This window comes from Coturnix japonica, chromosome 6, assembly GCF_054131305.1.
Source record: "Coturnix japonica strain WE chromosome 6, WE-NBRP24, whole genome shotgun sequence".
NCBI lineage: Eukaryota > Metazoa > Chordata > Aves > Galliformes > Phasianidae > Coturnix > Coturnix japonica.
In genome coordinates this window covers 24043747-24069424 of record NC_140668.1, presented here as the reverse complement: position 1 = coordinate 24069424, position 25678 = coordinate 24043747, and the positions used below count along the sequence as shown (strand labels likewise).

Sequence of the window (25678 nt, the reverse complement as noted above, 5' to 3'; positions counted from 1 at the left end):
GGGCATCATGGAAGGGCAAAGTGCTGAGAGCTGCGGGTGCCCAAGGGCCGTGCCGCTGTGCCCGCCCCCGGCAGCTCCTCCCCGCACTGACGGCCCCAATCCCCGAGTGAGGGCGGAGCAGGAAGGGGCAGCGCGGAACCGAGCGGCCATGGCGGTGAGCGGCGGGGCCGGGAGGGGATGGGACGGGAGGGCGGGGAGGAGCAGCGCGGTGCGGGTCGCTGACCGGCTGTGTCGGCCCCGCAGCCCAAAGGGAAGGCGGGCACCAAGGGCAAGAAGCAGATCTTCGAGGAGAACCGGGACACGCTGCGCTTTTACCTCCGCATCATCCTCGGGGCCTCCGTGAGTGCAGCGGGGCGGACGCGGGGCCCGGTTAACGGGGCCGGGTTAACGGGGCCGGGCTAACGGGGCCGTGGTGTCCCGCAGGCCGTGTACGCCGTGGTCAACCTGGTCGTGTTCTACCCCGCCGCCTCCGCATGGACGTGGGTGAGTGTCGGGGGCTGACGTGGCTCCCAGCCGGGCCTTGGGGCGGCCGCTCGGCTCCTCACGGCCCCGCTGTGGTGGCAGCTGGCGTTCGCCTTCAGCTCGGCGGTGTACGGCGCCAGTTACCGCTCCATGAGCTCCATGGCCCGGCCGGCATTCGCGGATGACGGCAGCCTGGCAGACGGCGGGATCGACCTGAACATGGAGCAGGGGATGGCAGAGTGAGTGTCCTCACCCACACGAGCCCAGGTGAGCGGGGCCTGCAGCCCCAGCCCGGAGCGTGCCCCACTTCTCCTTGTCCGAGCAGGGCTCCAGTGCTAAGCCGGTTGTTTGCAGGCTATAAACCTCTGCAGCTCTCTGCTTTGGCCCTTCCTGCAGTTGTGCACAGCGCCTGTTCGGCCTTCCTGGTCCTGCCATTGTGTACACTCATAAAGAGTTGAGTCCCCTCCTGTCTATAGGCGCCCTTTAGGTACTGGAAGGCTGCACTGAGGTCACCCCGCAGCCTTCTTCAATTTGAATTCATTTGTTATTGCCTGTTACTTTGATTTTTAACACTGGGCCCAGTAGCCAGTTGTGCCCCACCAGTGCTGAGCAGAGAGGAAGGATCACCTCCCTACACCTGCTGGCAACAATCCTAATGAGGATCAGGACCCCATTCACCTTTGCCCCAAGGATCTGTGACTGGCTTATCTTTAACTTGGCTCTTCTTGCTGGTCAGGTGTAGCAGACACCCACTATAGCGTCACCTGTACCTGTCTTCTCTTTAATCCTAACCCATAAACTCTTGTTTAGCTCTTCATCTATCACCAGGCACAGCTCTGTGTCCTCCAGCTGTGCTCCCATAAAGGACAGCTCTCCCTCCTCTTCTCACACAGTCCTTCATCCCTCCATTGCAACACTGGCCGAGGAGCTGGTGGCTTTGGTGTGGGGCTGGAATGGGGAGGTTCATGTATTGCTTTCTTTCCCTCAGGCACCTCAAAGATGTGATCCTGCTGACAGCAATGGTCCAGGTTCTGAGCTGCTTCTCGCTCTATGTCTGGTACTTCTGGCTCTTGGTAAGCCTTGCACTTGTTCTTGTTGCTCTGAGTTGTCTGTCTTTTCCCCATCTTCAGAACGGAGGCCAGTTCAGGCTGAAACTCTTTCTTGATTGTTATGATTATTTTATCTCATAAAACCTTCTAAAAATATAAGAAAAAGAAATCCTGATCCTTCTGGGTCAGTCTCATGGTAAACTGCAAAAACTAGCTTGGCCTTGACCTTTCCCTCCTGGTCCTATGAGACAGCAACGGGAACCACAGAGCAGATGAAAGCTGCCTTTGTGCATAAGAGCTGTTTTCTTTGCCTTTTTGTGGCTGTGACAAACAGGCTGTTTCTTCTTGTTTGGATTCCTCGGTCATTCACCAGGCTGGGAACTGCAGGACCCCATGGCACCGAGTAGAATAAACTTCAGGCTTTCATCCCCCTTAACACCAGGTGCTTTCTACTCCTGAAGTGTTTCTTATGCTTCTCCAGCTAGAGCTGCTTTTACATAGGGATGAAAAGCCCAAATCTCCAGGCAATTACAATAATACTACACCAGAGTTGCCTGGAGTGTATCCCATGAAGGCAGTCTTGGAACAGCAGAAAGGTATCATGCTTTAATCCTTACCCACGTTAGCTGGGTGGATGGTTGGACTGGGTGATCTTGTGGTTCTTTTCCAACCTTGGTGATTCTATGACTCTAAGTTAGTTCCTATCTGGTTCTGGCAGGGGGCAGCCTCTGCTCTGGCTTCCCTGCACGCCATATGGATGGTGGTTTTGTATTCCCTCAGAGCAATGTGTTTTTGTTTCTGAAGGAGGGACAGGCAGAGCAGCCAGGAAGTCAAGATCTTTCTGGGTAATTCAGAACCGATGCTGCCATTCCCGTGTATGAAGCCTTGAGTGCTGTGTTCCCAGAAATGTATGCAGGCTCCTGAATTCTATGAAATCAGGCCATTTATTTTGGGTGCCTGCCACTGCCTTTGATTTCAGTGGATCTCGTGATATCCCTGACCCAGCCTGTAGATGTTTTCCAGCTCCTTTGCTTTCCTCTGTGGGACCAGCCCATTCTAACCTGCTAAAATCACATCCAGAACGACTGACTTTGCTTCTATGTGTGTTTTGTAGGCTCCTGGCCGTGCTCTCTACCTCCTGTGGGTGAACATCCTGGGGCCCTGGTTTACAGCTGAATCTTCAGCCCCCAGTCAGGAGCCAAACGAGAGGAAGCAGCGCCGCCAGGAACGCCGCCAGATGAAGCGCTTCTAGCCCTGGCTTAAGAGATAGGTTAATGCTGTCTCTCATGTCCATGCTGTTATCTCATCAGGGATGCGACTGAAGCCAATCAGAAAGCATCGCAGTATCTATGTTGCCCTCTGTCATCGCTGCCATTCCACGATGAAGGCTGCAAGAGACTTGCCTTGGTTGGTTCTTAGTGCCAGTTGAGGCCTTGCTCCTCGTGATGACAAGCAGGGGGTTATGCTGGGATGTGTGTAAATACCTTTCTAAAGCAGTGCTGTATCGCATTCAAAGGTGGGGATTGCAATGCTGGAGGAGATATATTAAAGAGCAGAGTTTAATTGGCCATGCTGGCATTGTGTTCATAGAGGGGTTCTCTTGGAGGGTGGTGGTGAAAAACACCAGCATGTTTGTGGAAGCCTGGGTTAGATGGAAGCTAAAACCCCAGGCTGAGTTGTCTCATCCCCTTCCCTAGCTTGCTCTTTGATGCCTGCTGCAGCACCCAGCCTGCAGAGGCTTCAGCTGCTCTGTGAGCTCTACTGGGCCTGCAGCAGCTGGAGGAGCTACAGTCTGCGCGTGCAGCCCAACGTGGAGCAGTTGGGATTGAGCCTGGGCTCTCTGAGCACACAAATTGGTCTGTGCTACCTTCAGGGGAGCAAAAGGTAAAAACCTAATGAGTTTTGTAAAGCTCCCCATGGACAGCATAGCTGAGATGCTGTGCATGGGGCAGAGGTTCCACATTAGGAACCATACACAGCTGAGGGCAACACCTGCTGCTGTTGTCTGCTTTGATTTGTTCTTTCTGCTCCTGCTCATTAGGTAGTTTTGCACACTGCTGACCCCTTCCTGCTCCTGACGCACCAGCTCAGCAGCTTTGCCCATGTGAGTGAGCTGTGTGATTAGTGCCAGTGGTACCAGCCTGGCTTTTGCACTTGATGCTGTCCATAAGGTTTGGTCCACACTCAGTTTCCATTACATGGGTTTTATTACACCTTTTTTTTTTGTAACATCAAGCCAGATCCCTACCGCGAGTCCTTTGTGCCTTGATGCCAGGCAGAGCATGTATTTGGGGTACAGTCATGGTTACTTGTAGGTCTGCAATGACAGGGCAGGTATCTAGAAGCAGGGAGAGCAGAGGTGGTTATGTGGGAGGACTGGAGTCCTTCCTGCCCCTCAGGGAGGGCATGAGGAGAACACCACTTGGAACCTGGAGGGTCCTGCCCTGCTTTCCCCATTACAACCAGCCCAATGCAGCCTCTTGCACCAGTGCAAGACTGGTGCAGCTCCTAGGCTCTGCCCTTGCTCCCTCCAAACTCTCATTTCCCCAAAACCATGCGGAGTAGCACAGTGTTCCTCAAAATGCACGGACCTGGGCAGGGGGGACCAACAACAACCACACCGACCATCTCAGCTGCACTACCCTGCACAGCAGTACATGCACATCAGCCTCCCGGGCAAAAGCCCAAGCTGTGCCATCTCCTTGAGGCAAAAACTGGCCCGACAGCCCCAATAAATACTGAATAAATAGAGCCAGCATCAGCCGGGTGCTGGCAGGCTGCACTGAGGCACACGGGGTGGCCGTGGGGTGCACAGTGCTGCTCACTCAGGCAGCAGCTCCTCCAGCTCCTGCTCATCCAGCTGGTTGGTGGTGACAATGTGGTCGAGCTGCTTCATGTATCGCTCCAGGTCCTGCATGAAATGGGGGATGCGAGCCTTCTCCAGGACGCCGAATTTCTTCAGGCGGTTCACATCTTCATAGGAGACCTGGTGGGAAGCAAGAGGATGGATCAGTAAGTGCAAATGAAAGGGTTCTATGCCCCTGTGACCCTCTTTGGCTGCCTGGCTAGGTTTTCTACCTTCACATTGCCCAAATGAAACCATAGACTGCCAAGGGATGGAAGTGAAGGCTTGAGTTAAGTTTTAAAAGAAAGACATGGGAGATTAAAGCATCTGCAGAGGCAAAAATGCCTGCAGAGCAAGTACTTGGCTGAGCCAGGTCTCAGCACTGGGAAAACAGGAGAAGCTGGTGATCCCTGCACCTGAGCTGTGGGACAGGGCAGCATGGGTACACCAAAGGGAGCCAGAGAGCCCAGGCTGTTACCTTTCCAAGAGCAGCCAGCAATGGGAAGTCGATTGTCTGCCGATGTCGCAGGATGCGGAGAATCCCATCCAGGTACACCTGGTCCTTACTGAAGCAGCCTGGAAAAGAGAGAGAACCTGGGAAACACTGGGAGATGACTCCAGGAAAAACCTTTATCTTCCCAAATGTGTTGGGGCTGGCAGGATGGAAAAGACTCAATGGATGAGCAGAGGCAGCACTGGGGTCCCACACCAGGGAGAAGCCTGGGCAGCAGAGTGCAAGTGAGCCCAGACCTTAGGAAAAGGGGACAGGCACTGGAATCCATCACCCTTTTCACCATGCTTTGTGATTGCTTTTTTCATATGCTACAATCTAAATGCATCCTCAAAATGCTTATCTTTTCTCTCCTTCAGCTCCTTGACAGGTTGTGCAAGGAAGGGCTGAGATCCATCAGACTGGGATGACTTCACGGGGCTCCCCAGGATGCCTCATCCATCCCTGCCTGATGGACAGCAGCCAGAGAGGTGATGGGGCTGCTGGGTGTTGAAAAATATACCATAAATGGAAGTGTAAATCTAGATGAGAGCAGAGCTGGGAATGAGGAGGATGAGAAGGCAGCAGAGCCATTGCTTGGAAGGACTCTCTGGCTGGTGATGGCAAAGCCACCCAGCACCAGAATGCATCCATTGAAATACAAAACTCTCTGCCAAAACACTGAAGGCTTTGTACCTGGCTGTGAGGTGTCAGTCTGGCCCCGCTTGGCCCGCACGCAGTACTCCCACCGGATGCCAGCATCCTGGACGTACTGCTCCAGGTCCTGGAAGAGCGCGGAGAAGGAGAGGCGGCTGGCCCGCTCAATGGTGTAGTAGAGCAAGGCTGCACGCCACAGGAAGGGCTGCTTGCGGAAGAGGACGCTGTGCAGGCTGGCCAAACCTTCCTCTGTGGGGTTGGCAGGCTTCAGGCTGTACTGCTTGCGGCCCTCTGAGCTGTGCCAGGGCTGGCGGGTGTTGTTCACCCCGCGGATGTAGTGGGTACCTGAGGAGACAACAGCAAACATCGTCAGCTGAACACAACTTGGTGAGCCTCAAGAATCTCAACCCTACTGTATCCATCCTGCCTGCTATCCCCATGACAAAGGCCACTGAGGATGCTCAGCATCCCCCCTGCCCTGCCCATGGCCCCCCCATTGCCCTACTAACCTATCTCATGGCGCAGCATGCCCTCCAGCCAGTACTGCCGGGCTCCAGACAGGTTGATGGCCAATGTTGGCCGGCTGTCCTCCACCATCATCACGGCCTGTGACAGGAGATCATCAGTGAGCTGCACCACTACCTGCGGAGGAGAGAGAAGGAGGCAAGCAGCCACGTTAGTGATCTTCCACTGGCTTAGAACCAGCAGGTGATACTTGGGGCAACTCTTCATAACGTCTAAAGGAATCACACTACCACTGTTCTAATCCAGAAAGGAAATATAACAAAACTAGAGATACCAGGAGGCTTCCTGGAACTGATGAAATGGACAACCTGCTGTAGGTAGGTGCTTGAGTAGGGGGTTGGACCCAATGGCCTCCAAGATACCTCTGAACCTCAAGCATCCTATTTTTCAGAGATTCTGTGAAGTGCTTGCCCTAACACGTTTGGTAGTATTCCTGCATGCTGGGAAAGCCAAACCACATCCACTCCATGGGCTTGCAGAAAGTGAACACATGGTTACATGGCTGAGCAGGGTTGGGTGGGCACTGCCCCCTGAGATGTAGCAGGGTGGGCCTGGAGCCCAACATGAAGAAGCTCCTTTCTGCTAATTGCAATCACAAAACCTGAACAGGCTGTGAGGAAGCTGGCTGCCCTGCATAGCCCACCCCCAGCTTCTCCCCAGCTGCACTTTGCTCCAACAGAGCCTTCCCACCCGTTCCTTGAGCACCACGAGCACAATGCAAATGTTTCTCATAGGGCTTTAATTGTTTTGTTATGTGTTCTACTTACAGGGCACCTGCCAAAAATACCTTATGAGGGAACCTAGCTCCCTTTTCATATCTTTATCTCCCTTTTCTTGTTGCTTTTTACACTCCAAGAGCAACAAGAACAGATCTGTCCAAGACACTTGCAGCAAGAGCTGCCAGCCACACACATATAGCCACGCTTCCTACCTGGGCATCTGTCAGCTGTGATTAACAGCACAACTAGTGAACACCTTTACAAAGAAAGAAACAGCTCACATCAGCATGACTGATCCCTGGAGGTGGATCCTGCGCCTCTCCTGCGACACAAAGAACCAAACTACATACAGCCATGCACACAGGAGGCGTTTGCACGGGCACATACCTCAAAAATCCCTCTGCAACATATGTGTGAACAGTAAAAACCATCTGCTTCATAGCTGAAACTTTCCAGGTTGAAAAGCAGAAACCTGATAACATTCTATTCCTGAGCAAGAGATCGCCTTCCTTTAAGCTTCTGAGGTTCCACTGCAGAACTGCTAGCACAGCCCAAACTGAAGCACAGATTTACTGCTGCATTATAGCTTTTATCTCTTCTTTAAAAAAAAAAAAGAGAGGAGACTAAATCAATTTGTTTTAAACCCAGATTTATTATTGTGCAAAGCAGTTCATTAAAGCCAGAAGTGCAACATAACAGAGCAACACCGACTACTGAGCAAATGAACTGCATAAAAAGACTTACACAGCAATGTTTTAACTGGATCGTATATATGAAAGACACAGAGAAAAGACTTGCCACTTTACTTTTAATGTGCACATCCCTTCAACTTTACTTCTGTTCCAGAAAGCAATTCAAAACCCTCCCCACATCCAGCCAGCACTCAGAGCTCACTGCTCCAACCTCAGCCTAAGGCACAAGTCCTGACCTGGCACCCCGGTGAGCTGAGTCCTGCAGATTTTAGGGGAAGTGACTGAAAACTGGAGACAGTTTCACAGTGAGCAGAAAGGAGCCAAACTTTGGTATTCATTTAACTAATTCCTATCCATTATATCAACTCGGTGTGACACGAACACAAGCATTGCAATCCCAGATGAAAACAGCTGAGGCTGAAATCTTGGAACCTGGGAGGGGAAGGGAAGATAAAAGAGACAGAACTTAAAGGTAAGAATGCATTTCACGGTCACTCTTCATGCTCCTTCGAAGCCACTGCTGTGTTCTTCAGCACAGAACCAGTGCCTGAACTCCTATGACAGTCCTTTGCTTTTTGACCTAGAGCTCCTCCAGGGTTCACACCATTTGATGCTCTGTGTCAGCTGGTGGGGCTCAGCTGCAAGGACACCACCCGACACACAGTGCTTGGCTGGCTGGGACAACATCTTGCTGTCTTGTCACTCTTAGTTGCCCCTATAGGAAGAAAAGCAACAACAAACAAACCACAAAGAGGTTGGAATTCAAGATACCAGATTGAGAGTAGTTGCAGAAAAGATCACCTCTTCCCTAGGATAAACGTTCTCACTTATACCTGCTTTCCATCAGCCTGTTTAAAAAGTAAATAATGAGAAAAATACACTACCCAGTTGTCCATGCTATGGCAAATTCCTCAAGGACAATGACTTGTATTCAGTGGTTTTCTATGTCCCCTCTAATGTCTGTTCCAGTGGGAACCGCTTCATTGGGGTTATCCCAGCTGGCAGCTTTTGGGAGGGTGTTGCTCACTTGGCATCCCATGAACAGCTCAAGTTTCAGTATTTGAAAAGCTGACTGTGAAAACAACACTGTAAGAGCACCCACGCAAGTGAGAGAGATATTGCATAACCCCAAGAGTTCAACTACATGAATCAAATGACTGAGGTCAATGCACCATGTAGACCAACTCCGCTGCTCTGATGACTTCCAGCTCTCCCTTCCTGTCTGTACCTTCATCCCCGCCACCAAAGAAAACCAGCCAGGCTTATGATAACCTGATCTGTCCGTGGCTTTTTCCTCTGCAGTAAGGGGAATGTCTTGTTCAAGAACGCAAGTCTTCTTCCATCTGCAGCACAAGTTGCTCCTTACTTGATAGGAATGGATTTGCTGGAAGTTCAGACATTTTTCTCCCACTGCTGGCCACAGGAGTGACACAGAGCCTATGGATTCTCTCCTCTTGTTTTTCACCCAAAGGCAAAAAGCAGATCAGCTGTAAATTAGATTGCTTCTCCATCCAGCCCTGGTTTCTAAATTTACATTCATTCTGATGCACTCTAACAGTGGGAAGAAGGCATTTTGAACACTAGGGTTCTGCTCAGTGCTGAAGAAGCTGCATGCTAGCTAAGGAAGTGAGTACTCTATGCTCTAGCAGGACTTTGCTGGATGGGGGTGGTACTCACCCCTGCTGCCATGTGGATGTGCTGCCAGAGCCAAGCTTGGTCAAGGAGGTCCCTTTTTGCACAAGATCCTTCTTCAAGAGACCCACAGAGAGAGATGCCTCAGCTTTAATTTGCCATAAATAACACCTATGACAGAGTGCTCTGTGTTTAAAAGGTTGAGAGCTGAATTATTTTCTCTGGATTTATAATGCAGCACAAGTAAATTGTCACTGGGCTCAGCAACCCCATCAGACCACTGTACAAGGGGTCCTGGGGTAATCCTTCATGTGTAGGCAACAAGGTAACCACCAGGCACAGAAGGTACTTGCTTATTTTTTCCTCTCTTGTGGTAAAGAAAAGGAAAAGACAACACTGAACCCAACTACATGAAACAGAATCTATTTTTTTCCCTATAGAAGAGCTAGATGACATCAAGAGAAGTCACTAGAAAGCAGATTCAGGACAAGAAGCATCACTGAACTGTGCAACCTGTGGTGAGAGGTTCACAATGGCTCAAATCTGTTAGACAAATGAATGGAAAGGATTCTGCACACAGAAAAGACAGAGGCTCCAAGACCTGCTCCATGCAGTTGGTGCAATGTTCCATGCTCTGGGTGCAATTCTGTGTATCTCCAGGGAAGACTGCAGCTCGAATGCTTGCATTGCACTGCCCACAGCACGTTTCTGGATTCAGCAGCTGGCACTGAAACCTGATGCTTTCACTGGAAAGCACAGATCCTTGCAAGGTCAGCACAACTCCCAGCACCGTTTCTTCACAGCGTGCTGAGCTCAGCCTTCAATATCTTCACCACAGAACCCTGTACACTTTCCAAGACCCAGTTGCAAAGCAGAACAACATATTGTAGAACCCAAGAGAGAAGAAAAAGGGCTTGTTCTAAGGCTGGCCTTTTGCTGAGTACTCAAGTCAACTGCACAGCAACTGCAGCCTGACCTACAGTATCAGTTCCCAGGACTCTCCAGTTTTGCCCAGGTACAGATGCTGTGAGAGCAGAAGATTAAAACTGTAACCAAAGCCTTATTCCTAGAGCAGCAAGGCCAGCTCTCCAGATCAATGGTTTCTCTTGTGATCAGCCTTCACAGGTTGGGCTCAAATTTTAAGCACAAACTCCAGCACATCCAGTCTGCCCAGTTTATGGGTATAATGACAGAGCTCCCTAAGAACTGTGGGAAGAAGCAGAGGACGCTGATGGGACCAAAGCCTCTCCCCAGCACTGACAATAGTGTGTGCATCTGCTCTGTCCTGGCAGGGTGTGGTGGGATGGGGCAGGAGCAGCACAACTGCCAGGACCTGAGGACACGCTAGCCAGCATTATTTAAGAACATTTCACAATGCCTGGATTACTACATAGCACTTACCAGCGGTCAGGGGTTTCTTTAGTGCAAACTGTGAGCAGCTGGGAAATCCATGAAATGCCTGAATTGGTAAGCAGACGTCTGAATTCCAGCAACATCATCTCAGCCCTGAGCCAGAACAGAACCAGAACAGCCTCAGAACCTGCAGCTTGGACTACAACAAAGAAACTCTTGAATAGCCAAAGTTCACTGCAGTGCAAATACTTACCCATAAACATGCTCCCTGGGGTTCTGGAAACTGGCATCCTGCCTTCATCACAGCTCAGACCATCCCTCCACACCTCAAGTGCCAGGGATGGGGGCACAAAAGGAGCACTCTGCACTGACACCTCCTTGGCAGCCAGTGCCACCAGCCCTGCCCATTTGCAGGCAGCTCAGATCGCTGATGCACTGAAGTGACTTTCCTTTCCTACTACATTCCCAAATAACCATCTTCTTGGCAAGTTTTGGGAAGACTCATCTAGATGCTGCACAAGTATTTGTCCTGGGACTTCACTTGGGTTTTGCATTCCCTAAAGTGCTGTTTGCTTGCTGATTAGCTGGAAAAAAAGCAGCACAAGTTTTGATTTTGTGTTTCTGGTTGCTGCAGGGGTTGTAGCTGAAGGTCTGCAGTCACCTTGCAGCCCGGCCAGGCAGAGAAAGCAGCAGCCATGCTTGTACACCCACAGCCCCTCGCAAACATTTTGGCCACATCAGAGACAGGCTTTTGACTATGTTTTTCTCAGCTGCATCCCCAGCCCACAAATAAGCAACACCGTGAGGTTTCTGGGCTGCTCCCAGTGGCTAGAAGTCTTCAGCATAGGTCAAACAGGCCTGGGAGCTGTTTGGAGTTGCAGCAGTATGGCACAGCCCAGCTCTGTGCTCTTCTAGGTCTGATGGAGATATTACTGCAGGGCTGAGAACTGTGTCAGGAAAATCCATGCTCACCCCTCTGGATCATGGTGCGTCCAGCACCCTGTCAAAGCAACACTGCAGCAAAGGTGACGGGAGAACCAGAGGGTGCTTGCAGCGACGCAGTGCCTGGCAGCTCAGAAACCTGTGTGGGCCCCATGAGATAGAGTTTCTTCTTGTGAGAAACCCATCGTGATTAGTGCACAACAGAAAAGCAGCAACAGAAAAGCAAACAGCAGTGCAGAACAGACAGGATACAGCAGAGAGAAGACAGCAAACGGAGATACACAGGCAGCAGGGAGGGAAGGGGGGGGGAGGTTGCTCTGTGAAGCTGCTCTGTTCCTCTGCAGGGTGGAGAAATGGCAGCAAGCTTTTGTCCAGTACCAGAAGCAAAGTTTGACAGTGTTTGCTATGCAAAGCACAGGTGAAACAATTCCCTTTTTCCTTCCCCAGAGAAACTCAACACAGTCTGTAGTGGCTGCTAATTCATGAACTGATGCTTAAATGGTCTTAAAAGCACTTATCAAAAGTTTCAGGAAAAAAAACCACAAGCCATGTATCTTGCATTCCAGTGTACAAACAATTATTGAACCCTTAGATCCCTTGAACAAAGGAAAAAATACACAGGGCTGGCAGAAAGAAAATAAACCTTTCTGCCCAGGTAGAGCTCATTATGTTTTAGATTAACAAAGAAGAATACAACAGCTGAATTCAATCCATTAATAAAATTAAGAGAGAGAACACCATCGGTCCAGAATTACTTCTCACCACTTAGACCTGGGGCCATGGAAGTGTTTGACACATACACTGTGGACAGGAATAGGAGAAAGCCCCTTATACAAAGCCATGGGGCATCCCTCTTCCCTGTGAGCATCCAGCTGCCAGGAATCACTCTTGTAACACGGATAAATCCTCAAACTCCTCACCCTGCTTTACAGTCCCAGTGAGTTCTGTTGTGCAGAAGGAGAGCAGCTTTCCAACCAAGCAGCTGTGACAGTGGCATCAGCAGTACAGCGCAGCAGGCAGAGACCACAGATATGTTTTGTTTCCACCTTTTCCCCGTGACTTTGAGATGAGAGAGAAAGGCACAGTGCTCCTGACAGGCAGCAACCAAGAGGTAAACAACAAGAAAGGAAGGAATGCATTTTTATATTGCTTATTTAAGATTTTTGGCTCAGTTCCTTGCAATTCCACTGTTACAGAGCAGCTGGGAGTTCAGAGTTGTTTGGAAGGGAGGGATGTTTGGTTAAATTCAGGAAACCAGCTGACAATCCCTCCTGTTTCACCAGACCCAGACTTGCACCCAATGGAAGCACCTTCAGAAAGCAGCTCAGGTCGTGCAGCAACAAGTGGTAAGAGATGCTAAGAGCTTTCCACCCTCCATCCCACACAGCTGACTTACCACTAGTGACATTTTAACATTTTTCTAATCTTAAAACCTCAGGGTGGAGTTTGAAAGCACCAGAACCCAGCATGTGCCAAAGAAAAGACGGAAATCTCTCCCCCACCTCTGCCTTTGAACACACGAATGAACCCAGCTGCCACAGATTTCTGCCATACCACTGCTAGCAGAAATAGGTTATTCATCCCAGCGGTAATTGATACCTCATGGACACAGCAAAATAGCCCCGACCCTGTGTGCCTGTCTACGTGGACAAGCAGTAGCTCTTCTCCTTAAGCTTAGCTCCCTTAGCTTAAAAGGGAGATATTCCTGGAATGAGAAATCCAGGTAAATCAGTGGGGCACTTGGACCTGCTTCCTAAAGCAAGCCAGGAGCTGTGCCAGAGATAGAAGGAAGCCACAGTTCAGAGCAGAAAAGCAGAGCTTCTTACTGCAAAGCAAAAGAGAAGGGCAGACCTGCTTCACTTTGTTCTTTTCTGCTCCAAGCCCTGCTGTTCTGTGCAAGCCAGATTCAGGAGCATGCAGGGCAGCTGCTGGTGCAGCCCTCTCTGCTGCCTCTTTGCATGGGGCTCTGTGCAAAGAGGTGCTGCTCCTGCTCTCAGCTTTCCAAAAGCTGCACAAAACACCCTGGCCCTGAGCGTGCACCAGGCAATGGCCAGTTCAAAAAGAAACCCTGTAGTTGTACCAAGTTCGCCCAACCCATACCCAGGCTCTTACACTGTGCTGGCCTCTTCTGGGAGTCACAAATGGCCTGAAGAAGAGGCTCAGAATGAGCTCAGCGTCTGTAAGAGCAACACAGCAATGCAGAAGATTGCTGAATTCCTTTGCGAAATACTTTTGCAAACAAAACTGCCACCAAGTTTGTTTACAGAAGCCTCAACCGCAAACCCAGGTCTCAGACACTGCTTTAACTCCTGCCCTGAGACATGAGCTTCTTTCCCTCAGCAAGTATGTTTCTCCTTTGTATCCAAAACACTTCTTAATTGGACTCTGTTATCAGAACTGACACTTTGCTGAACAGGAGCAAAGCTGAATAATATTTATTTCAGGAAAGATTAAAAAAACACCAAGGACAGTGATTACCTCCCCTGCGCAGCCTTCCTTCTGCATGTACTTTCGGATAACAGACCAGATCTGGCACTTGCTCAGCAGTCTCCCACCAGTGGCAACTTCGAAGCTCTCATAGGTCCCGTACTTCTCCAGGACAGCATGAATGATCCTAATGGCCTGTTACACACAAAGAAACAAAGCATCAGTCATAATACCTTCTCCACTCTCAAGTGCCATCTTCCATAGCACCAAAACTATCAGGTGCTTCAGAACCCAGCTGAGGAAATCCCTCATAAGAGGTTCAAATAACTATTTTAGTGTCATGTGAGGTGAGATGTTCCTGTGCAAGAGAAATGGAATGCCTTGTTAGCAGGTGGGTACCAGGACAGATCAATACATAACACAGTGAGCACAGCCCGTGGCACACTCTGTCTCCATCTTATTGTCCTGTTAATCCTCACAAGGGTTTATTTGGCCAAACCAGAAGTGAAACAGCCTCACTGTACGTAGATGCTAGAGCCATGATTGTTTTCATCTTTTCTGCTTTCACTTCTTCTTTCCAACTTAAGCATTTGCAAATCTTATCAACTTGCTTATTAGTTTCTTATTGCAACACTGGATTGGTTTCAGGAACTCACAGCCCAGACAGCAGTTGATACAGCACAGCTCCCGGCACAGGACATCTTCTGGCCTGGCACGAAAGTAGCAAGTATGAAAATAAGAATGGGTTCACAACTGGTCATTCTGGAGCTACAGAAGAGATCCTTTGTTGTGCTCTGATAGCTCAGGACAACAGAATTAGTATGAATCAGCTGCAGAGAATTTTAAGAAGAGGTGAGGAAGTTGTTAAAACCACCATGAGGCTCAAGATGTTGTTTCTTCACTGGCCAAAACATCTGCTCTGGAGAATTTCTGGAGAAACAATGATTTCAACAGAGCTCTCAGGACGTGAAAGAGTCAGGAGTGCAAATGTGCTCCCTCCCAGCACACGAGTATGCCCTGCAGTAAAGCTCCCACAGAGAGTGTTTCCTCAGGCAGCAGTGCTGCTGCTTTCAGGGTCTCAACACAACTGTGGTACTACAATAACAGCATGTGAATAAAAGCAGCACATGCTATTTTATCAGAGTTAAAGTTACGGTACCATCTACATCAGCACTTATTAGCACGTTTCTTTCCCTAAAGTGAGTTTGCATCGAAGTCATTTGCAAGCAATTACCCTCTCTGGTCTGTTTGTTAACACACATCCCAAACTGGATGACTACAACCACTCCTTTGTAGTTGTTTTGGAGCCTTTCAGCAGTTTTAATGCACATGTAAGCCTGCCTGCAAGATACCTGCTCATCTGCTGCTGCAGGACAAAGCGCTACTGCTGAGCTGTGTGCACTTTACCTGCTCCTCCTGAGCTCTGTCATCCTCTTTCTCATCCAACTGATGCTGTTTCAGCAAGGTCAGTCCCTGAGGGAACCCCTGCATTATCTGAAGCCTCCTCCACCTGCACACCCGTCAGGCAGCACTGGAAGCTGCAACAAAGCCCTCTGAGCCCAGCAGTGGTTTTGCTCCTTCTCCTACCACAATAAAGCCTTGCTAACTGCCAAAGCTACCAGCTGGAGCCCTGCAGAGGTTACATTCCTTCTTCCTCCCTACTGAAGCTCACTTGCTTCTAACATCTGACACCTGTTCTCCCCTTGCTCTGCTTTTGCCTCTCACAGGAGCTAATGACCATGTTCACCTCAGCAAGTGCTCTTGCAGCAGCTCAGTCCCCTTCCCCAGCCACCAGATGGGCACCGAGCTGAACCTGAGAGAGCCACCAAGGCCCCTCCTGCTGGCTTGCAGAAGAAAAGGACCATTCCTTCTTATCACCTTTGTTTATCTACTGCGAAACTTTGTCCCCCATCCCCTAAGACAGCAAGCAAAGAGGAACTCGGTGCAGATGGTGCACAAAGCTGACAAAAGGGGAGTGTACTACAGCAACTTCTAGAGAAGTCACAGACAGCAACATTCCTAAGATAGCACATTTGCTCTCTGAGAAGCTGCTGAGCCCACATCAGCCCTTCCTGTCCGGTCAGTGGCCTGTCTGGGCTGGGAGCAGGAGTCTGTCACCAGCTCAGCCCATGTGTCAAAGGATAACAAACACTCAAGCTGTGCTCCAAGCCCTGTGTTGGTGGTGTTGGTGCTGTGTTGGTGCTGATCTTATGCCTCCAAGGAACTGGGCTGCCAACAGTCTTCTTGATCCCTTATAGCATAAGCCATAGAGGGGCCAGAAGGATCCTGATAGGAAAAAGGAAACAAAACAAACCAACAAACTCCTCTGCAAACAAAAGCAAAGAAAAACAAAACGCTCTCCCAAAAACATCAAAATCCCCCAAACAACCCAGCAAACAAAACCAGCCCCCAGCTAAAATAGCAAGAATCCAAACCCAAACCAAGATAACCCACAACCCCCACCAAAACAAAGCAACTAAAAACCACCAGAAAACAAACCCCCAAATACTCCACGGTGAAGAAGAGCTGATTCAGCAGAACTGAAGGGGTCATCGATCTCAAAACACAGAGAATAAGGACAGGGAACTGATTCTGGTTTGTCTGCTCTTGCATCAAGATGTTAAATCAGTACAAGGCGCTGAGCACAGGGTGCCAGCAATGGATCACTGCCACCATTGCTGATGGGTTCCTGCCCATCTCCCCTTCACCTGAGCACTCACCTCAATACAAAGTGCCTCTCCACAGCCCTCACCCCTGACTGCTACATGCTGTGCTTCACTGAGAAGGCAGAAGAACCCCTGTTCTCCCAGGATACATGACACAGATAGAGAACTTGTAAAGATAGGTAGAAATATTTAACACTAATATCTCTTGCGGTGGGTGTAGGAACAAGATGAGAGCACTCGCACTGTTTATGAACAGTTAATTGCATTGCAAGTAATGCACAGAGACAAATAACTTCAATTATTCCCATTTGAGAACACTGTAATCCAACTGTATCAGAAGAGGAGCGGGGAAGTATCTCTGAGCAATTCAATTTACTGCATTAGTCAGAGACTCAAACACACAGGAAGCAGTGAAAGAAAAGACACTGAGGTCATTACAGCAATCCAACCATCTCCTCTGAAACAGCATTGCTGGCACCAGTTTATCTGGGGCAGAGTATACCTTATATACTCAGAGTATACCAGGAACAGCACTGGAAATGCCTGACTGCTTGGAAAGCTGTTTACAGACAGAGGCCAAACAGTCTGGGTAACAGAGCTCTAGAGAAGTAGGAAGCAAGAGGTGACGTGGCTGCTGTGTACAGGCAGAGCATCGTGAAGCCCCACTCTTTTTGCCTTGCTTATAAGCAACTGAAGTGATGAGGCAAAGACACACACAAAAGGAACCTACAACCTATCTGCCATCCACTGTGTTTGCTGATAATTCTGGGTTAAGGGTGCTGCCACGCAGGACAACCTTTACACCTACCAGAAAACAAACCAGGCTCAGCCAGCAGGTTGTGTGCTGAGGGCTGCTTTGCATGAAGCACATGTTCCAGTTCTTGGTCTGTCAGTTTTAAAGCAACAGTGCAAGGGTTCCCTGCCAGCTCCCAGCCATGGCTGCATGTCTGTAGGCAGCTTGAGTGTGATCCAGCCCCAGGAGTCACTCTTTTATCAGCTATAGAAGGCGTATGTTGAATGTGTAATTAAAGGAGAGCTTAGACAAGCAAAACAAAACAAAGCAATAAATAGCCTGGAAGATGACAAGCAAAGCAAGGTCACACAGCAGCAGACATAACAAGGAGCAGGCCAGAGAGGTGTCTCTGTGTATGGCACACGCTGTGGCTCCAGCCTGGATGGCCAGCAACACCTTAGTTGGTGTTGCTGATCTCAGAGGCAAGATAATGGATCATAGATCAAACCTTATCATAGACAGTTGGGTGGGAAGAGACATGAAAGCCCACTCAGCCCCAACTCCTGCCACAGGGGTGACCATTCCCATCCATCAGGCTTCCTAGGGCCCCATCCAGCCTAGCCCTGACACCTCCATGGATGGAGCATCCATAGCATCTATAGGCAGAATGCACCAAGGCCCCGTTGCCTTCAGAGTAAAATTCTTCCTAACATTTAAATCTCTACTTTAGAACTGTATCCCCTTGTAGTATCACCACACTTCATGACAATGAGTCCTTCCCTTACCCTCCCATAGGCCCCACTACCCCATATTGGTCCCACAGACCTCATACAGGCCCCACAACCCCATATGGGCACCATAGACCCCATACAGGCTCCACAATCTCATATGGGCCTTAGAGACCCCAAACAGACCCCACAATCCCATAAGGTCCCTATAGACCCCATAAGGTCCCTATAGACCCCATAAGGTCCCTATAGACCCCATAAGGTCCCTATAGACCCCATACTGGCCCCATGCAAAGGCCTCTAATCAACTACCCCCATCCCTCACTGCACATTAACACCCCCGAGCATCCTCCCGGCCCCTCAGGTCCCTCATGCCCGTCGTCCCGCTCTCACCTGTGCCACGAAGCGATCCGACGCGTCTCGGTACTTGTCCAGCACAGCCTCGGGCACGGGCTCGGCGTATTCGAACTGCGGGTCGTACGCGAACCGCTCCCTGAAGAACCGCTCCCGTTCTGCCTCCACGTTCCGCGGCCGCAGCGCTACGAGCAGGCAGGGGCTGCGCCTCCCGGCCCCGCCGCCCTCCTCGCCCCTGGCCCTCGCGATGTGAGGCAACGAGGCGGCGGCCCGAATCCTCCCGCCGCTCCGCCGCATCCCGGCGCCCGTTTCCGACAAACGCCGGGTCCCCCGCGGGCAACGGGGCGAAGCGGACCCCGCCTGGCGAGGCGGCGGAGAGGGACACGAGCACAGCCGAGATCCATCGCGGTCCGGCAGCGCGCCCAGCCCGGCACGGCCCTGCCCGCCCGCCGCCCCCGGGTCCAGCACCATCGCCTCCAGCGCGGCCAACGCTCCGGCCCCGCTGCCCTCTCACGCCCGCCGCGCCCGCCGGCCGCCTCACGCAGCCAATCCGCGCCGCGCATTGCGGCCTCACAGCCAATGGGAGTGGAGCGTGGAAAGAGGCCCCGCCCACCGCCCCTCCAGGCCGAGCCCAGCCCTGTGTGAGGCGGCGGCAAGATGGCGGCTGTCCGTGGGTGGGAGCAGCCGTGGGTGGGGGCACAGCGCCGGGTCCCAGCCCTCAGCACGGCTCTGGTTGTACCAGGGCTCCTGGGGCGCCTCACCGCCCTCCCAGTGGAGCATCTTCCCCTGATACCTGCACTAAATCTCCCTTTAGCTTTCCATTGCACATTGCTTATCAGCCAGCCACGCTCGTGTAGGAAGACGCTGCACAAAGGAGGCTGGAGGTGTAGAAGCCAAGTACGTTTATTAGGCAGATCTGCTGGTTGTGAGGCAGTCTTGCAGCAGGGGCTCAGCTTGTTGCCTGTGTGACGGGGGCCCTTCTGCAAGCTGTGCCCATATCCTCCTGTCATTACCCACCTTGGCTGCCCCGGCACTACGAGCTCTATCTTGCTTACATGGAGGCTGGCCTGTATAAAAAGAGGCTATGGCACCACGGCCTGAAAGTGTCTAAAGATAGCTTGCTATTGCTTACATGCCATAATCCACGAGCGTGGTGTTAATGAGCTGGCAGTGTGGTTAATTATCCATCCGCTAGTGGGAAGTGACAAGCCTCTGAAGTGTAATTAATCACTGCTCCCAAAACAACAACAAAAAAACCCCAGACAATCAGAATGGCAGAGGGTGCCAGCCCATCCACCTGAGCTGTTGTTCTTGCTCCTTCTCATTGATACCCAGCTCCGAGTCCTTTACTCCCCCCTTCATGCCAGCTTCTGGTGGATACAAGCACGGAGGGAAGCTGGCCATCACCTCCTTCAGTTCTTTCTGGGCTCCTTAAAGACTTTGTGCCCTTTCCTCCCTACCTCCGGGCTGGATCTCAGAGCACCCGTCTGCTCAGGCTCTCCTTTCTCCTTGGTGCCAGCCCCAACCTTGGTGCTCCCCAGCAGTATTTCATTGATGGAGGTCAGCGTCAGGTTGCTGAAGACCATGTTGAGGTGGTCGATGCCTCGCAGCTCCTGGACATGCACTTTCTGCTTTTGCTGGTTGCGCCATCGCTTGCACAGCTCTGAACTGCGTTTGTTGACAGTGTCGTCCCCATCACCATAAATCATGTCCACGGGGTCCTCGTAAGGGAAATGCTCATCGTATATGTAAGTCTCCACTGTGGGATAGCCTGTGCCATAAAGGCAATATGTGTCCACGCCAGGAGGGGGTAATCCCTTCAGCAAGTCCTTCATGTCCTCCCACATGTACCAACCATCCTCCAAGTTGACATCGGTGAAGAACCGCTGGTAGTCCCGGTAGGTGTAATTATAGGAGGGTGTGGAGATGAAAACATGGTCCTCTGGCCAGGCCAAGCTCGTTGGGAACATCCAGGGGCTGGTGGTGGTCATACGCTGCTCTTCACGCAGCTTGATGTTGGACATAAGTGGGATGCCCTGATTATCACCTGCAGGACAGACCAAAATACACCCTTGGGCAGCTGAGATCGGACACTTATCCTTGCACTTATCCTGCAAGCCTGGGTGTTTTTAGTGTGTCTGGAGTCCTAAGACCATGCAACAATGAAGTTACCTTAAAAACAATGTCTCTGGCCCATGTGATAACAGAGAAAAACTGATGACTAAGCGTGATGCAAGGGGTCAGATGTTAAAATCTGCAAGCATGTGTTTTTAAATGAATCCCATGCATTTTGGAGGCTCAGCTTGTGACCTGTAGATACTTGGGCTGTCAGCATTAGGCTTTCTGGACTGAAAAGAGGCTAAAGAGAAACTAGGTGAAGGAAGTTAGAAGCCTGAACAATAAAAGCTTATGGGGGATGGGCTCTGAGATACAGGCAGATGCAAGCAAGTGATATAGAACAGTGTGTGTGCCCCTACAGGGACCTCCATGTCCTCAGCTGTGTAAGGGCTGTACTGCTTAGGGCAAAAGTCCATCTAGCTCACAGCTACTGGAGGTAGTGCAGCTGTCTGGGGAGGCAGTGAGAAGAGAGTGAGCACGGCCCAATCTGCCTTCCTAGCCCCATGATGTGTGGCTGGGGCATTACTTTTGCCCAGGATGGGCAGTTCTGATTTCAAGGAGCATCCCTAGCCCTCAGCTGTCCGTCCCCCAGCTCTTCTACCACAGTGTCTGGTCTCTGCTCACTGCCACTCTTCCATTTCTGCAGGAGAGACAGAAAATGAAGAAGCCTCTGCCCACAGGGAATCTCTCACCACTCTCATCACTCACCTGATGCCAGGACACGCAACGGCTTGACAGACCCTCCCCAAGGGGCACCCAGTGAGATGAAGCCCCCGATATACTGATCTTTCCAGGCTTGTTTCTGCTGGAGCAGGAAGTAGAGGACATTGAGGTTGCCCATGCTGTGCCCAATGAGGAAGACACGCTGCTGGTACTCATCGTGCATCTCCTCTATCAGTGCCTTCAGGTTCTGGAAGTATTCAGGCTGCTCCTCTGAGGACAAGAGAGACACCAGCTGTTGGTCAGCTTCACATAGCCCCAGGATGACACTAAGAGCCTCAACCAGAGAGATGTGTGGGCACAGATGCCAGAAGTGCCACTGCATACATTCACATGTGAGTGCTACTCACAGCCACAGACAGCCATCCCTGTCCAAGGGATGACAAACCACACTGAACCACCACACCTGCTCACTGGGAACCATCCTGCCTCCCTCCCTGCACATGTGATATGGCCACAACCCCAGACTTACGGGGACCAACCCTCCAGTCATAGGGGGCTGCCCGGACTGTTTGGTCCCTCACGTAACCATTGTTCACCAGGTTCTGAACCAGGGTGTGCAGGTAACCTGCAGAGAGAGAACAGATGGGATTTATGTCTTTGGTCTTCTGTTATCCTTTTTCTGTTCTTATCTTGATCACAGGCTGGAATTTCATCTGCTGAGCTCCGTATCTTGACTGCTCTGGTCAGAGATTGCAATTCTGTGCATCCTGGAGGCATAACACAGCACTTGGGGCTGGGAAGGAATTGTCCTGGGGCCAACATCCTTCGCACACAAGTGACCTGGGCTCCATCAGCTCTGCAGGACTGAGATGGGGTGAAGCCCACGGACACAGGGACTCCTTTCTGTTAAGCAATGAACGACAGCCCTGGATACCCCGTGCCTCTCCACAAAGCTGGCTCCTCTCACCTGCCAGTTTACTCTGATCCAGGTACTCCACAGAATAGGTTTTGCCAAAGCCAGGCACACGGATGTGCACCCCGGGGGCATTGGTCATTTTCCGAGCGGTTCGGTTGTACACAACCCTACGGAGGGAACAAGACAGAAGGCAGCAGCTGTGTCATATCCTGACCCCGCTACCCCAGGGAAGGCTGGCAGCATCGGCAGGAGGTGCTGAGGACAGGCAAAAGGGGAAGGTGTTCAGAAAGGGCTGATGAGAGCTGTGTTCACATCACAGAGTCCAGGAAGGACAGTAAGTGTGCAGGGTCAGGGCCACAGAGGGAGGACAGGGGAGGGAGATCCCTGCTAGGTCATTAACCTGGGGAGCTCCTGGGATGGGGGTGAGTGGTACCTGGTGTTATCGATCCAACAGTCAACTCCCACTGGCAGGAATGTGTTGAGGTTAAGCCAGATGGTGAAATAGTCCTCGGTTTTGCGGTAGCACATCCAGTTCACTACATCCGGCTTGTCCAGTTTGGCTTCCAGCTGGTTCCCAAGGCACCCGGGCACTGGGGGCATCACAGAAGGAAACTACAGCCAGGTAGACCTCGGTTTGTGGAGCTGCCTGGCCTCGTGCTTCCTTGACCCACAGACTTCCCTGGGGCTGCCTGGCTAGGGACACCCAGGAACCTTGCTGTTGGTTGCTGCTGGATGTCACTGGAACAGCACTCATGGAGAACAGCCTGCCAATGCCTTGGTTCTCACCAAGCACAGCACATCTTTGGGCACTTGGAGACGCAGGTTGGGCATAGAACCATTGGAATAGTGCTAAAAGTGCATCCTGTGGGACCACCAAGCTGCTGCCCTCACCCAGCGCTGGTCCAAGAGAATGGAGATAACCAGCATGGAGCATCCCAGTGTTTCTCCCTAAGCTTGGCTGGGTTTCTCTGCTCCTGTTATCAGCCACAGGGATGGGGTTGGTGCTCCCACCCCCACCGTATGCCATGCTCTACCCATCACACCCATGAGTTCATCCAGGGGTAGCAGAGGCACCCCTGTCCGGGGTGAAAATAGTCTGTGTGCTGCTGCCCAACACCCACACATTGTTTTCCTGAACTTTAAACCCTCTGAGTAGATTGAACAAAGTCTCTGAAATGATTCCGACCTGTTCCCTGTGGGAATTAGCTGCAAATATCATACAGTAAACACAACACCATTTTAACCAAGTTCATGGCCTGCCTTGTGACCGGGGCTCTGCTTCTGGGAGCTGCCCTGTGGTTCCCTGGCAAGGACAGTGGACACTCACTGCTGTCATTGCTCCCAGCCAGTGCAAAGGGTCCGAGGTGTGTCCCAAAGGGCTGGACAAGGATAAGAAGCAAAGAGACCTCAGTGCCTGCAAGGCTGATGGGGTGGGAGCACTGGGTATGAACTGAACCCAGCAGCCACCACTGTGCCAAGGGCAGCCCCAGCAGTGTCCCTGCAGCAGGATGCAAGGGTAGCCTGGTCTGGAGATGCTCTAGTGGATCCCGCCTGCCACAGCTACAGCTCCATGGTGTGGCAGAGCATTTGCAGGGGTGCAGAAGCATTGTAGCACATGAGAGCGGAATGGGGTATGTGGGGTATGCTGGCTGCCTTGCTCAGCCTGCTCCACAGCTCCCTCAGACCTGTGCATATGGGTAAGTTCTAATCCTTCTTTCAACACAGGGTGATGATCAGCACATCCTTACCCACCCATGAGAGGATGCTGGCACAGGAGAGCCCGGGCTTCAGTTGGGGAGCTGGAGCAAGCAGAGTAGGTGGCAGTTCCTGGGACAGCAGGTAACCCTGTGTGCCATGGGGCAGCCCCGTGGGAGGTTGCATCCCAAGGGTGCCAGGGGTGGCTGGGTGCCCTCCTCCTGCCTCACTATTCCCCCTGGTACAGCCAGCACCCCAGTGCTTAGTTCTGATCTCTGCCTCACCTCAGAGAGGACACTAGGTAATTATTAAGGGAGTTCCTGTGGGGGCAGAGGGGTTATCATTGGTCCTAAGGGCACTGGGGGTTTCTGGGATACCAGACCCAGGGGGATGGGCTTCACACAAATGCTGTCTCGACCACCCTGACACCCCACTCTGGGTGCTGGGCATGGGGCAGGGGTTGAGGCTGGTATGGGGGCACGAGGCAGAGGCAGGAATGGGGAGAAAAAGAGGTCCCGGGGGGTGCTTGGAATGAGGCTTCCTGAGGGTCTGAACAAGCTGCAGGCTCACAGAAGGGCAGTGGAGATGCTCCTGCTGTCACACGCCATCCTGAGAAGTGGCACAAAGTCACTTGTGCTGTGCCATCCCCTGCCTGGTATAGTGACAGCCTCCTGGCCACCAAGGCTGCAGCCACTGCCAATCCAACCGCACAGTGCCAGAGGATGCGGGCATGGCTGCCTCTGCCAAGCTGTATGCCAGGCTGCCCTGTGCATCGAGAACTGCATGGGGAAGGGAGTTCATAGGGTCATTCTTTGGATGTTCTGCTTTTTCTCTTCTCTTTTTAAAAGGGAAAGTCCTTCTGAGTCAGGAAAAGGGTGAAAAATAACCCCCCTGCTAAGGGCAGGTCTGGCAAAATCCTATGCCAGTGTTGGCACAGGGAGGCAGATTGCAGCCACACGCTGACAGCTTGCAAACAACCCCAGCCAGGCTGCAGAACTCCCCATCCCCACCTCCCCAGCTGATGCCCCAACCTCTCAGTGCACCACTGATGCAAGGAGAAGCTGCACACCAGCTCACTATAGCCCAGGCAAGGTTGTCTGCTGTGGGTCAGACACCCTGCAACAGCAAAGGATGAATTAACTGCAAAAAGCACAGGGCAAACTGCAGGGGAGCAAGAGTTGGTAGTCTCCATCCCACTGGAACAGAACCAGCAGCAGCACGGAGCTGCAATCCAAAGGCTGCTGCAGCCCCTACCCCTCCATCAGCAGAGCCCCCCGAGCAGGGCAAAGTGCCCCAGCTGTCACCTTACCGAGCACCACGGGCGGCGTGCTGTTGGTCGGGGGTGCTTCTGGGGTGGTGGTGGGTGGAAAGAGCACGTTGAAGAGCCAGAACTGGGACGTGGGCTGCAGGAGCAGCACTAGAAGCAGCGTCAGCAGCGTGAGCCCGGCTCCCGTCCTCCCCATGGCCAGCTCGGCTGGGCTCCCTCCAGCAAGGGGAGCAAACGGGCTTTTATATCTTAGGCAGGTCCAGGAGCTCGGGCTGCAGGGGAGGGGAGAGCTGCAAGGGGCTGGCCGGGATGGGGAGGAGGGACTGGGAGGGACGAAGGCCCGGCCTTGCAAATGTACCGTCCCCTGTTGAACACTGCGGTGGCCGGAGACACTTTGTACCCTCAGAGACCTGCCCACGGGTGGCTAAATCCATTGGTGTCCCTGAGCGGCGTGTGGGCAGTGCCCACAGCACGCCTGCAGCGGGTGACACCGGAGGGGGACACTTCAGGCTCTCTGCAAACCCGCTGCTGTGCTTTGGGTTGGAACTGAGGTTGATGCAGGGAAGTGACCCTGGAATGATCACTGCCGGCCCTCTCCTTGGGTTGTGTTCCCCTCGTGTTCCCCAGGACCTCGTGGCAGGGCTGGAGCTCTGAGTTCAGTCTGTGTGAGCACAGCAATGCCCATATTACCCTTCTGGTAGTGGTGATGTGGGGTCCCCAATGGGCCGTTTGGAGCATCACCCAA

General features: G+C 51.9%; 3 protein-coding genes across 12 annotated transcripts; 1 reads left to right on the top strand and 2 right to left on the bottom strand.

The window, feature by feature from the left end:
- The first annotated feature begins 119 nt into the window (after positions 1-119).
- Positions 120-3079, top strand: TMEM208 (transmembrane protein 208). The gene is made up of 6 exons (XM_015873772.3): positions 120-154; positions 244-339; positions 424-483; positions 565-701; positions 1451-1535; positions 2626-3079. The coding sequence occupies exons 1-6, from the start codon at positions 149-151 to the stop codon at positions 2761-2763; spliced, it is 522 nt and encodes a 173-aa protein (XP_015729258.1). The 5' UTR covers positions 120-148; the 3' UTR covers positions 2764-3079.
- A 620-nt stretch (positions 3080-3699) lies between these two features.
- On the bottom strand, positions 3700-18769 carry MATCAP1 (microtubule associated tyrosine carboxypeptidase 1). 9 transcript variants are annotated; one of them, XR_014947453.1, is made up of 7 exons: positions 18314-18769; positions 13845-13988; positions 6013-6145; positions 5747-5848; positions 5543-5630; positions 4835-4932; positions 3700-4497 (listed from the first exon to the last, which is right to left on the bottom strand). XR_014947453.1 is itself a non-coding variant. In XM_015873742.3 (6 exons), the coding sequence occupies exons 1-6, from the start codon at positions 18743-18745 to the stop codon at positions 4333-4335; spliced, it is 1278 nt and encodes a 425-aa protein (XP_015729228.2). In that variant the 5' UTR covers positions 18746-18769; the 3' UTR covers positions 3700-4332. The 9 variants fall into 9 exon arrangements, 8 of the variants coding, with proteins under 8 accessions (XP_015729228.2, XP_085407077.1, XP_085407081.1 ...); XM_015873742.3 differs by having other exon boundaries at positions 5543-5848; XM_085550951.1 differs by lacking the exon at positions 18314-18769 and adding an exon at positions 17268-17459 and having other exon boundaries at positions 5543-5848.
- A 392-nt stretch (positions 18770-19161) lies between these two features.
- LCAT (lecithin-cholesterol acyltransferase) lies at positions 19162-25150 on the bottom strand. 2 transcript variants are annotated; one of them, XM_085550949.1, is made up of 6 exons: positions 24976-25150; positions 22405-22583; positions 22023-22138; positions 21585-21680; positions 21101-21325; positions 19162-20321 (listed from the first exon to the last, which is right to left on the bottom strand). In XM_085550949.1, the coding sequence occupies exons 2-6, from the start codon at positions 22569-22571 to the stop codon at positions 19687-19689; spliced, it is 1239 nt and encodes a 412-aa protein (XP_085407075.1). In that variant the 5' UTR covers positions 22572-22583; positions 24976-25150; the 3' UTR covers positions 19162-19686. The 2 variants fall into 2 exon arrangements, with proteins under 2 accessions (XP_085407075.1, XP_015729220.1); XM_015873734.3 differs by having other exon boundaries at positions 22405-22561.
- Between the last annotated feature and the right edge of the window lie 528 nt (positions 25151-25678).